General features: G+C 30.9%; 1 protein-coding gene across 47 annotated transcripts in view; it reads right to left on the reverse strand.

Annotated features, from left to right (window-relative positions):
• The window catches only part of RIMS2 (regulating synaptic membrane exocytosis 2), a 780,681-nt gene that overhangs the window by 364,161 nt on the left and 402,860 nt on the right, over positions 1 to 13,660 (reverse strand). For 30 of the 47 annotated variants that reach the window (XM_074267248.1, XM_074267268.1, XM_074267279.1 and 27 more), the window contains 4 exons: positions 8,129 to 8,337; positions 6,469 to 6,588; positions 2,607 to 2,706; positions 1,669 to 1,792 (listed from right to left, as the gene is read on the reverse strand). In XM_074267248.1, the coding sequence (XP_074123349.1) occupies positions 1,669 to 1,792; positions 2,607 to 2,706; positions 6,469 to 6,588; positions 8,129 to 8,337 (553 nt within the window). Of the gene's footprint in view, positions 1 to 1,668; positions 1,793 to 2,606; positions 2,707 to 6,468; positions 6,589 to 8,128; positions 8,338 to 8,453; positions 8,522 to 13,660 lie in introns of all 47 variants that reach the window. The other 17 variants (XM_074267288.1, XM_074267300.1, XM_074267308.1 and 14 more) reach the window with 1 other exon arrangement.

A 13,660-nucleotide genomic window follows, 5' to 3' on the forward strand; every position in this document is an offset into this window, starting at 1 on the left:
ATGTCTTTAGCTATTCTCACATAATTCTAATCATTTTACATAAATAATATTCTTTTGAAGCTAAAGATGGAGAAAGAACTGTAACAAAAGCCTAAACATTAAGGAATTTACTTTTGCAAAACATAAGAGTTGGAAGGGACTTCAGCAGTCTTTTAATCCAACTCATATATACAGATGCTTCCATAATAAGCCCCAAATGGGATCATCTCCTATTTAATTGAAGTCAAAATTAGGGGAAACACATTACCATGTGAAAGTCTACTACATTTTCATTTATCTCTGATCATTAGGAATTCATTTTTAAATAAGCCTATATCTTGCTCCCCAAAACTTTCATCCATTGTTCATAATTCTTACTGCCAACTCCAAGCAGAACAAGTGTAATCCCTCTCCCACAGAGTTTCCTAAAACTTCTCTGTACTGTTTCCTTCAAGTTATCCCCTTAGAACAAGGTCTGGTGTCCTCCTCTATCTTTATTACTCTCCTTTGGAGACTCCAGCTTGGCAATGGCCTTTTCTAAAGTGTGGTGCCCACAATTAAAGACAATATTCTATATGATGTTTGTCCAAGGCAAAACACAGTAGGGCCATTAACCATCATTCTTTCTTGATATTATGGTTTTCTTAATATAGTTAAGATCACTTTGTTATTTTTTTTCCTTAAACTTCCAGTTCACATTGCTGATTCATACTGAGTTTGCACTCTATTAAGCCCACCAGACTTTTTTCTCATGAAATTCAGCCCATCATTTATCCCTCATTTTACATTTGTGTATTGATTCTTTGAATCAGTGTAGTAAGACTTTTTAATTAAACAATGACTATCACTTTAACTCTTTATTTTGGTATCAAATACATTACGAAAGCCAAAATAATATTAAGGTAATAGTTTTTCTTGTATGTTGTTTCCTTGTATTTTTCATTTATTTGTGTGCCTTCCATTTATTAATTTATCAATAGGATAAAAAAAGTTGCAATAAAAGAGCTAAGGGATCAGCAGATGAACAAATTGACACTAACAGATGTAAGTTTTTAATCCCTTTCTTAGGAATCACTGAGGGTTAGTTCTTGAATATGGGTCTTATCTGAGTTTTTCCAAAGGACACACTCAACGCAGAGCCACTGAGAGGGAGAATCTGATAGTGGCTATAAGGAAAAACAATACCATAGGATTGAGGTGGATGGAAATGAGTGAACAAGCATCAATCAAAAGCTGAAGAATGGCTGGGGTAACAAGGAAGGGGTTGAAGTTAGTTTTGGTAGTCTAGGATTTAATATATTGTGTGTGGGGTGGGGGGAAGAGACAAGGTAGGAGATCACGTATTATTAGTAAATGAATCCAAATAAAGAATCAGCTGATAGGAGGAGCTCCCTGAATGAAGGCAAGTAAGAGATGTGTGTGTGTGTGTGTGTGTGTGTGAGAGAGAGAGAGAGAGACAGAGAGAGAGAGAGACAGAGACAGAGAGAGAGAGAAAGAGAGAGAGAGAGAGAGAATGTATGAGTGTGACATACTCTTTATAAAATTCAATATTTTTTGGACATGACTGGAACAATATTTTGGATTCTTTATGTAGGAGATAACAATTTAAAAAAATTTATTGATGCAGAATACAGAGAATATCAAATTGTATCATTATTGGAAATTTAAAGTAATGGAAAACCAACTTACCCAATAGGCCTTGAAACTACAAGTTCCACTTGTGGCTCTGGTTTAGATTCTAGAATGATATTGTAAACTTCCTCAAATGTAGCTCCCTGTAGTAGCCTTCCATTCCATTCTAATACTTCATCACCTGTAGTTTGCAGCAGGAATAATCTTAGAAGAACAACTAACCTCAAGAGTTTAATTCAAAACATAAATGATACCCTGGTGCCATGGAACTACCCAGGACCAAAATAAATAAATAAATAAATGAAACTATGAGGATAAAATAGAGTAGAATAATTCCAGTGACTTAAAATATGACTAGCCAAGAGAATTAGCATATTCATGAATAAGAGACAAGTTTTATATGAAATAAGCAACAACAGAAAAGGAACATTATGATAAAAACATCTATAATATCTTTGCATTATGTGTATTATTATGTATTGTATTTGTATAAAGTTCTAGACTTCATAAAAATCAAAATGTGTTATTTGTGTAAAAATTTAAGTGTGTATTTAGAGTATATTTCTAGATACACACATATATGTATACAGATAAATGTGTGTGTGTGTGTGTGTGTGTGTGTGTGTGTGTAAGCGTTTATGAGATTTTAGGATATCCCACAGATTTTGCCTTTTTTCAAACTAGAAATTTGCCAAATTTCCTACAAAAAGTTATTTTTCTCCCATAAACCAGAATTTATAATGCAGTACTATTATGAACTAAAGGGGAACATTAGCTAACACAAGTATAACATTTAAAAATGAAAAAAAAACTCATTTAAAAAATTTATACTGTGTGCTTTAGTAATATCCTAGTAATAATCTCATTAATGACTGAAGATTTATATGAAACATGAGTGAGCATTTCACTACTAATCAAAATACATTCTAAACTACTATATTTTCATATTTTTCAAGTCCAAGATCTCCAACAAACAATTCATGATACAAACATACCTGGTCTAAGATGCCCCACAGTATCAGCTAAACTTCCTTTTTTAACTTTGGTGATAAATGCACAGAGTCGACCTGATTCAGTCATCTTTCCTCCTACAACCTGTTTGAAAGAAGAAAGTTTTATAATAGGATTATTGTTAGGATAAATAATGTTGAAAATTCAAGTGAATGTCAATTAGCTATTCTGTCTCTGAAAATGCACCCTTTAAATTAAATTAATTTTGAATAAAAACTAAATTATCTAGTAAACAGTGTCCTAGCCTTGGAATCAGGAAGACTCATCTTCTTGAGTTCAAATCTAGTGTCAGAAACTTACTAACAAGTGGAAATCACTTAATCTTTTCTTAATTCATCTGTAAATGAACTGAAAAAGGAAATGCATGCCAGTCATGCCAGTATCTTTGCTAAGAATACCTCAAAATGGGTAAAAAAAAAAAAAAGTCAGATACAATTGGACAATTAAACAACCACAAAGACTTTATAAAGTAATTTTATCTAAAGGATACATTATTTTTAAAATCCAGCATTTCTATTACTTTCAGCCATTTGCATAAAGTAGATTTTATTTTCCTTCTCAAAAGATGTTCTCTACTTCTAGAGGGCGGAAATACCTAAGATGATCTTAAGCCAGTATCATCCCAGGAAGTTCCAATAATGATCCTGTAGCACACAGAAAGATAAGAAAAAGACTCTCAAGGGAGCACTATTCTCATATTCATAGAATAATAACTACCTGTGTTGATGCTAATGATTACTAATAAAAATTAGAAGAAATGCTAATAAATTATGTCATATTTGCAGAGGTAGGGCGGGAGGAGTTAAATGGCACAACAGATAAAGTGTTAGGCCTGGAGTAAGGAAAAAAACAGTTCAAATCCTCTCTCAGCCACTCACTAGTTATATGATTTTAGGAAAATTATTTCTCCATCTGCGACTATTTCCTTATCTACAAAAATAAAAAGAGTACCTGCCTCCCAGGTTGTTGTGAAGATAAAGTGAAATATTTGTAAAGTGCTTGGTAATTCTTAAAGTGCTATGTAAATCCTAGTTATGATTATTGTTAAGTATTGCTTTTGGCTCTACAGATAGAACTTATAAATAGCCACAGGAAAATAGATATGATACCAATCTTATGTGCAGAATTTGCACAAATACTTAATCTAGTTCCTATTCATTCTTTTTGAATCACAGCACCCCATTGATGTTCCAAGGTATTCTAATTAAGCAGTCCTTAGGGTCCTTTGAACAACCATCAACATCTGTGAGATTCTAACACTCTTTAATATTCCAACTCATAATCACCATTTAGACTCCCTAGTTTAAAACCACTAACAACTTGCTAACAAGATCTCTTCTATGTCTGTCCAGAGAGCTCCTATACTGTCACAGAATAAGAGAATAATGAGAACGGTTTACCTTTTGCTCTCATGTTTATGTCTGCCCAATGTCAAATGCTCATATATATTAGCTCCACTACTAAAATCAAACACCCTAAAATAGATTATTATTTTCCAAAAGTTGTACATATTTCTAAATGTTTTCAATCAGGAACAAACTATTATAAAAGTTTTATTTAATTCAAGTAAATGAAATGTTTACTTAAATGACCAGCAGTATACGTTTCTGAATTACTGCTTACAAACATTTGTTATTTTTTAATGTACAATGATGAAAGAAAAATATATTTCCAAATAACCGTGAATGCTTGCAAAAGAAAATAGAAATGACAAATATCATGTAATGTTTTCAAACAATGTGAAACTTAAGGTTATGTATGTGTATATATATATATGTGTGTGTGTGTGTGTGTGTGTATTATATTTTTTGCTTTATGAGCTTTTATAGTAATATAAACAATAAACTGCTTAAATGGAGTTATGTAATAAAAAAATTATTTGTGATTGACATAAACTAAACTAAATTGACCAAAATTGAAACTAAATCTGAGCTCTATAAGAAGCACATGAATTTTTTTATCGCTGCTTTATTTTTTTTATTATAACTTTTTATTGATAGAACATATGCATGGGTAATTATAATGTTGTAAATAATTACAACATTATCACTTGCACTCACTTCTGTTCTGACTTCTCCCTTCCTTCCCTCTACCCCCTCCCCTAGATGGCAAGCAGTCTTATACATGTTAAATATGTTTTATAGTATATCCTAGAGACAATATATGTGTGAAGATCAAACAGTTCTCTTGTTGCACAGGAAGAATTGGATTCAGAAGGTAAAAATAACCTGGGAAGAAAAACAAAAATGCAAACAGTTTACATTCATTTCCCAGTGTTCCTTCTCTGGATGTAGCTGATTCTTTCCCTCAATGATCAATTGGAACTGAATTAGATCTTCTCTTTGTTTTTTTTTTTTTTGTTTTTGTTTTGTTTTTTTCTGAGTAGTCAATTTAATTTGCTTATTGTCATTATGGTATATAGTTTTTTTTTATTAATTTTATAATTATAACTTTTTTTGACAGTAGATATGCATAGGTAATTTTTTACAGCATTATCCCTTGTACTCCCTTCTGTTCTGAATTTTTCCCCTCCTTCCCTCCACTCCCTCCTCTAGATGGCAGGCATTCCCGTACATATTAAATATGTTATGGTATATCCTAGGTACAATATATATGTGCAGAACCGAATTTTGTTGTTGTTGTTGCAAAGGAAGAATTGGATTGGAAGATAAAAATAATCTGGGGAGAAAAACAAAAAAATGCTAACAGTTTATACTCATTTCCCAGTGTTCTTTTTCTGGGTATAGCTGATTCTGTCCATCATTGATCAATTGGAATTGGATTAGCTCTTCTCTATGTTGAAGATATCCACTTCCATCAGCATACATCCTCATACAGTATCATTGTTGAAGTGTATAATGATCTCCTAGTTCTGCTCGTTTCACTCAGCATCAGTTGATGTAAGTCTCTCCAAACCTCTCTGTATTCATCCTGTTGGTCATTTCTTACAGAACAATAATATTCCATAATATTCATATACCATAATTTACCCAACCATTCTCCAATTGATGGGCATCCGTTAGTTTTCCAGTTTCTAGCCACTACAAAAAGGGCTGCCACAAACATTTTGGCACATACAGGTCCCTTTCCCTTCTTTAGTATTTCCTTGGGATATAAGCCCACTGCTGGATCAAAGGGTATGCACAGTTTGATAACTTTTTGGGCATAGTCCCAAATTGCTCTCCAATATGGTTGGATTCTTTCACAACTCCACCAACAATGCATCAGTGTCCCAGTTTTTCCACATCCCCTCCAACATTCATCATTATTTGTTCCTGTCATCTTAGCCAATCTGACAGATGTGTAGTGGTATCTCAGAGTTGTCTTAATTTGCATTTCTCTGATCAATAGTGATTTGGAACACTCTTTCATATGAGTGGAAATAGTTTCAATTTCATCATCTGAAAATTGTCTGTTCATATCCTTTGACCATTTATCAATTGGATAATGGAGAAGCACATGAATTAAATAAACAAAATATAAAACAAATTTTTTTCAAAATTATATTAATGTATCAATACATAAAAGCATTTGACACCAAAATATTCAGACTTGAGTGAACAACTTATGTCAAAAAGAATTAACCTATTCACTTTTAATATAAAGCACATTTTAAAAAATTGAAGTGCTTTAATAGTATTTAAGTGAAAGGCATGCAATTTTTAAATACTATCTCTGGTAAAAAGAAATTTTGAACAAATACTTATAAACTTCTTTAAACAAAGAAAATAGAATAACACAAACTGACATCTTTTATTTTTTCCATTAATACGGTAAAAGAAGAAAGGCATTTCATGAGAAAAGAGCATCTCATTAAAATAATTGTATTTTTTTTTAATTACTAACCTTCAATCCAAGCATTGCTCCTGAATCTCTGGGGACACTTCCATCTTTCAAGCGCTTGTTTAATAAAATACAACCAATCAAACGGTCTCCATCTTTGGATGGCTGCCAAGTAACAGGGTGCTAAAATAATGCATTAAAATGTTAAAATTATTTCAAGACAAAATTAGTTTCACATTTATTACTTACTAAATTTTAGAATGTCATAAAAGTTTTATGAATGCACAAATACCTTTTTAGTCTTAAAAATAATAATAAAAAAATTTGCCACAATCTTCAATTTATTTACAGATTGTATCAGAATAAAATCTCAATGTTTCCTGATTCTAAGTGTATCTGATATAGGATACTATATTTAAGATATTAAATAAATACATATATCTATATGTACATTACACATATGTATATAATGTGGTTCAACTAGATGTAAAAAAGGTTAAAATTCACAAAGCAAAAATGGTGAACTTCTAAGAAATTAAAGTTGCTATAAATACACGAGTTTTATCTCATGTAACAAAATTTTTAAAAATATGAATGGCCTTATTTTACAAGTAAAAAGGCAAATGAATAAAATTATAAATCATTCTTAAGAAAATACTATAATTCAAACTAATGTTAAGGGCAAAAGTGTCTTTCTATGTTCAAATGGTATGAATATATAAAAACAATACCCTGTACAAATTTATATTTTCATTGGCACAGAAAATAATTGAATCAAATTTAATAGTAAGACTGGAGTTAAAACACTAATTTTTTTTGAAAGTGCACTGGTCTTTAGATCTCTAGATCTATTTGGTATATTGCCTATCCAATTCACCCAAGAATGTCCTGAAAGTGTTAACTGATCTTCAAAACATTAGTAATTAATTTATTTCCCTTCTACTAGAACTTTACGAATAATGTCCTATACCATTGAAGATTACATGATGAATAGTGAATCAGGTGTTTTGTGCAGTCATATTAATTTCACAATTATCCAAAAGTTTCATGCTCATATTCATGCAAAATTGGCAGGCAAAAGACAGTTCCAAACAATTACATACATATGTTAAAGATGATAGACCCAATTCCTACCAACTAAAAGCAAAAATAATAAATACCAAAGCAGGTGGCAATGGTTCTAGCACTAAATAAGGCTGCACAAAAAAAAAAAAAAAAATGCTGTGGCAGTTAAATAAAAGAACAAAATGACAGTGAAAGGGAAAAAAGAAAAACAACTTTTTATTCAAATTTCTCTTTTACCTGGGATTCAAAACTATTAATTTAAATTCATCCCAAGCAACATGTATACATAATTAAATAAGCCAATCAAGAAATTTTATTTATTTTGTAGGTTATAGTAACCATACAAATTCCTTTCATTAAATCGGACCATAAGACCATCCTTTTGTTCCTGTTTTGTTTTGTTTTGTTTTGTTTTGTTTTGTTTTGTTTTGTTTTGTTTCTTGTGCTGCCAAACAGTGGGAAGAAAAAAAAAAAAAAAAACAGCCAAGCAAGCAGGAGTTTTGGGTTTTGTTTTTCTTTTCTGCACCTTAAGAAATACTACATTGTCTCTGAAAACACCCCATCTTTTATGTTATGTACTGTTTTAATGAGTGACAGAGAGCAAACGAAGACCAAAATGAGCAAGTTAAAAGGCAGGCTCCACAATCTCAATCAGTACCTTATCGCTATGGCTATGCTCCTCGTTTAGAGTCGTGCTACTACACGTATCTACCCCAGAGTCCTTAATCTGAGGCTCAGACCATTCCAAGTCCTCTTCCAAAGAGTGGCCACCAAAGGACACCATTTTCTTTTGTCTCTCAGACCTGGTGTTAGAGTCCGACAAAACTGCCTGCTCACTAGTTTTTCTTTTTCCCTTTTGACTGTCCCCTAAAAGGTGTGGGATAAAAAAGGAAACAAAAAAGAAAACATGCAAAGGTGTAAATAAAACAAAGAAAAAATGAAATGATAAAAGGAAACAAATGGTAAGGCTCCACATGTCTCACCAAAGACATTGGGGATGCCTCACTGCTATGCCAAGACGTATGATCCAACCAGTTGTAATCCATGTCTCCTGTGAGAGTCAGACAGACAAGAGAGTGCAGTAAAGGAAAAGGTGAAAGGACAGACAAAGACATAATAAACATTTTAAGTTCATGTAATACTATCTGATTTTAGACCCTTTCTCTGTAGCACTCTGTAGCTACCAAGAGAAAGCTAAGACTATAGAGGGATGTAATACATGAAATGTAAGCTATGATGCATGTATGTCTTTGATCAAGTCAGAATAGTGTACTACACATCTAAAAACTTTTTAAAAGAAATTGTCATGTATATGTAACATATGCATATAATGAATTTGAAAATAAGAATAATCATAAGTAGACTAAAACCACATATACTAGATGCTTTGAGAAAGGGAAAGGAAAATATCTTAGCTTATTACTTAAGATATTTTTCATGCTAAACTAAGTAATGTTATATTCCAGAGGCTATTACAGACCATTTGGGTATTAAACAATGGCTTACCAATGACAAAATCTTTAAGTAATCAAAATTTTAAATCATTTTATAATTTTAGTTATTATAATATTAAAATTATGTCAGAGATTATGTAGATGGTTAAAAAGAGAAAGAATAAACATAAAAGATAAACTGAAATTCAGTCATATATCTAGATTAATCAGTTCTTGTTGGGAAATTTTAAGTGAACTTAAAATATGGATCTGCTGAGCAGTTGATATGGTATATATTAAAATATTTTCTCTATAAGATAGAATTTTTATTCATATGTCATGAAAAGAATTTTAACTTTAAGTTATATTTATATACTCTAGAGAATTTATGCAATTATGAGCTTAAAAAGAAACAGTTGTGTTGTATATTTTGTTTTAAATTTATTTTTACTTAAAATGCATGCATTTTTAATGATTGTCTACATTTTTACACCCTCACTCTCAGATTTTTTTAAAAAGTATTTGGCTTATTTCTTGTTTCTTCAGTATTAAATAAATGCAATGTTTAATATTTCTATCATAGAAAAATTACATGTGCACATAAATCCCACTTCTTTAACTTTTGAATGGAAAATAGAATAACATAAATTTGGATAGGAATTATCTAGAATAAGGAAGAATGAATAAATTCAGTAAAAATTATAGCCTTTTACTTGCTCTACCCTCAATCATATTGCCTTATTATGAGCAGAAGCAAATAAAGATCTATGTCCTGTGCATTTTAGGGCCTGGGCTTATTTAGTTTACATAACTGGAAGAGGATACTTTTTATTATGAAAGAAGTTGAATTTTGCTTTTTTCTTTATATTTCTTGCAACAGACAACAGAAGGAGTACATAATAAAAAAGACAAAGATAAAAAAAAGGTTCCATGGCATTAATCTAACTTTAGCCTGAGTATTTCTCCTTTAATATTTCTATTGAAATTATATAAGCCAACTTACTTGGTTATAATAAATGTTCTCTGTAACTGATGGAATTTTAGATCAGTTATTTTAAGATCACATAACTAGCCTCCCAAAATCCCAGAATTTAGAAAATAGTCTTTTGTAGGTTATAAGTAATTAAAATGTTAAGAATTTCTTTAAAAATTATATGTTTAATGTTTATTTGAATTATTGGTGCTATTAAATTTGTTTAAAAATTAAAATATCACATTATTATACATAAATATGGAATTTATAGATATTCATCATAAGGAATTATGGAGTTTTTTATTTTAGATTATTTCAAAAATTGACAGAGAAATATAGTAAAACATGGAATTCATATAGTTGCCTTAAAATGTATAGAACATTTGCATTTGGTATCTCCTTTAATCCTCAGAACAACTCTGTGTATACAATATATTGTAACTATTTTATTAGTGCAGAAACAATATGAGCTGAAGTGGCTTATACAGTGTTACAAAGCTAATAAATAAAGTAACAGAGTCAGCAATTGTTCCTAAGACTTCAGGCTTTCTTTTTTTTTTTTTTTTTTTTTTTTCTTCCCAATTCGAAATGTCTATGGTAACTTTTAACAGACAACTACATATATTAAAATTTTTGACTTTCATTTAAGTTTGGAGGCTATATTTAGGTAATTATGAATTATGTAGGCATGGAAACATGAGTTAGCAGTTTTAGAAGAAACTAGATTGTTAGAGATTGGGAGCAAGGAAAATGTGGATCAAAGCTTAGCTGGCTTGTTATTGACCACATGTGTGAAAAAAAGACAAGAATTTGAAACAAAGAATTGAGTATGAAACTTCAGACATTATTTTGGTTGAAAGATATGATACATGTTTCTAAGCATTACTTAGCTGGCTGAGTGTTCTGTGTTCTTAAGAATCTCTCTTCCCCAAAAAAAGAAAAAATATATATTAATAGAAAAGTTGTATTATGAACTAAGAGACCTCCTTTTCTAGAAAAAGAGGAAGGATTTTCCTAACTGAAATTAGATATTTAAAATGTTTGCCTCTCTAAAAAGAGCAGAACTTCAGAGTCTTTGGGATCCATGCTAATGGTTAAACCCATCCTTCGTCTTAGAGAGAGAGATACCTCCTCACCTAAGCACTCCGATTCAAGTCAGAATCTAGAAACACAAGTTTACCGACCAAAGGTTGGGTCCAGTGGAAACATGCCTAGCAGCTAACTTAAGATCAACAAATAGAAGCAAACCTCAGCATAGACCAACAAGACAATTCCAGCAGAGGAAGCACAATGTCAATATCAGAAAACAGTGACAGCCTTGAAATTTTAGAGTTACAATTTGCACCTCCATGCAAGTATCCTAGCTACCCATGGTCTCTCCATGTGTAGTCTCTAGATATGTCCAGAGAGCTTCTAAACTATAACAGAATAGCATGGTCTGTGTTTACATGTGTGTATTTGTGTATACACATTGAACACATGCAAGTATACATACACCTATGTATACATATGCATATATTGATATGTGTGCATATATACATATGTGTGTCTAACTCCTTCCATATCAAGCAAGACTTCCCTTATTACAAAAACTAAAAAAGAGGGGAAAGTAGTTTAGAAAACTAACCATGTCAGTGGGTATTAATAATATGTTATTCCTCACTCATAATCTCTCACTTCTGCAAAGAAGGAAGAGGTTGCATTTATTTAGCTCTTATTCAGATACAATCTTAGTCAGTATAATTGTAAAGCATTCACTTCAATTCTTGTTATTTTATATTTATATTCCTATATACATACTAACATATACATATATAGTTTCCATACTTCTCCTTAATTCACTGTTCATCAGTTCTTACTATATATGATTCTATGTGTTTTTTTTCATATTTATAATTATAGAAGTGCTTTTTATAATAGCAAATAAACTGGACACAAATGTAATAAATCACAAAAAGCATTTAGAAGACTTTTTTGAGAACCTATTTGTTCAAAAAGATAACAGCTTTTTTTTTATGGTACCAAAGAACTGGTTATTGATGGTATTGCATCAATTGGGGAATGGCTGAACAAGTTGAGTTTTATGTTTATGGAGGAATGTTATTGTACTATAAGAAATGACAAACAGGATAGTTTTGAGAGAAAAAAAAAACCCTGGAAAGATCTATATGAACTAATGCGAAATGAAGTGACCAGAGCCAGGAGAACACTCTACATAGTAATAGTAATATTTTAATAATAATCAACTATGAATGACTTAATTATTCTAATCAAGACAATAATCCAAGACAATTACAAAGGCCCATGATGAAAAATGCTATCCAATTTCAGAGAACTGACAAACTCTAAGTGCACATGGAAGCAAATTTTTAAGAAAACTTTATTTTTCTTATTTTTGTCTCTTTCCTTTCATAATATAGTTAATATGAAAACATGTTTTACCTGAAAAAAAACTAGTAGAGAGCAAGTAAGCATAACCAGGAAACATATATGAAAATGACTACAACTAAGTGGAAACAACAACAATGGATTTGTTATTTCATAGAGAGCACTTAGATTAAGAAAAATCTCTCTAACACTACAGATCAGCAACTTTTTTGCAATGTAATGGCTTAAGAATTGTCTCAATACCTGAGAGGTTAAAAGTCATAGAGCTAGTATGTGACAAAAGCAGTACTGAATAAGGACTTATTTGAGGCTTGCTCTCTGTTCACTATACCACACTGTCTTCTTCTTCCTTCTTTTGCCCTCACTCTCACCTGTCTCATATATTGATATAAATGTCTATTTGTGTTTGAATATATATATATATATAATATTTACTTTTTACTATTTACTAATTATATGTATAATGCATATATAATATTTAGTTTTTACTCTTTACTAACAATTTTAATATTTATCTCTTGTTCTATGCATATTGAAATATTTGTGTTTGTTGAATACTGTTAGTTCACAGTAGAAATGTCATTTAAAAAATTACAGTGATCAACCAAGCTTTGCTCTAAATCACACATATAAAAATGTACTTCCTTTCTTTGCAGTAATAGAGAGCTATGGGTGTAGAATATGGCATACAATGTAAAATTTAGTTTATATATTAGTTAATTTTGTTGAACTGCTCTTATAAACTCTTTTTACTCTTTTTTTTAAGAGAGAGTTTTCTGGGGAGGGCAGGCAGAGCATATTGAGAAATATGAATGTTATTAAAAACACAAAATATTGTTTAAAAATAATCTAACCACAGATTTGGAAAAGTATGGTCCTTTTCTAATTGTCTTTTAATGGCAGATCACTAATTTAATTCAGATCACTAATCTATTATAAGTTAATTATTATACTATATAAACTACTGATATAACTTTTCCCCAGATTTTACAGCAACCTATCCTATTTCATTTTGTTTTTACTTTGAACTAGCTCTACTGATTAAACAATAAAAAAAAAAAAACCCAAAAATGCTTCAATGGAGCTTATGACCTAAAATTTTTGAGTGTTTGCAGACCAATAGCATATCTTGAATCCAGAATAATTTAATTGGGGAGACTCGTGTGCAAATGAGGGTATACCTAAGCAATATAGAAATCAAACTACAAAAAGTTATTCTGTAGTTTGAAGGCTAGTATCTTAGCAATCTCTCTAATTACAATTCCTTCTATTTCTTGTTATTATGTCTTAGTCCTAGAATAGACAAGTGTTACTTTTTTTTTTTATTATAGTGTCTCTCAGTTAAAAGGGACTTCAGAGGTCATCCATTGCAACTCATACCTGAAAAGAAATGCCC

Source organism: Sminthopsis crassicaudata, chromosome 1, assembly GCF_048593235.1.
Source record: "Sminthopsis crassicaudata isolate SCR6 chromosome 1, ASM4859323v1, whole genome shotgun sequence".
NCBI classification, from domain to species: domain Eukaryota; kingdom Metazoa; phylum Chordata; class Mammalia; order Dasyuromorphia; family Dasyuridae; genus Sminthopsis; species Sminthopsis crassicaudata.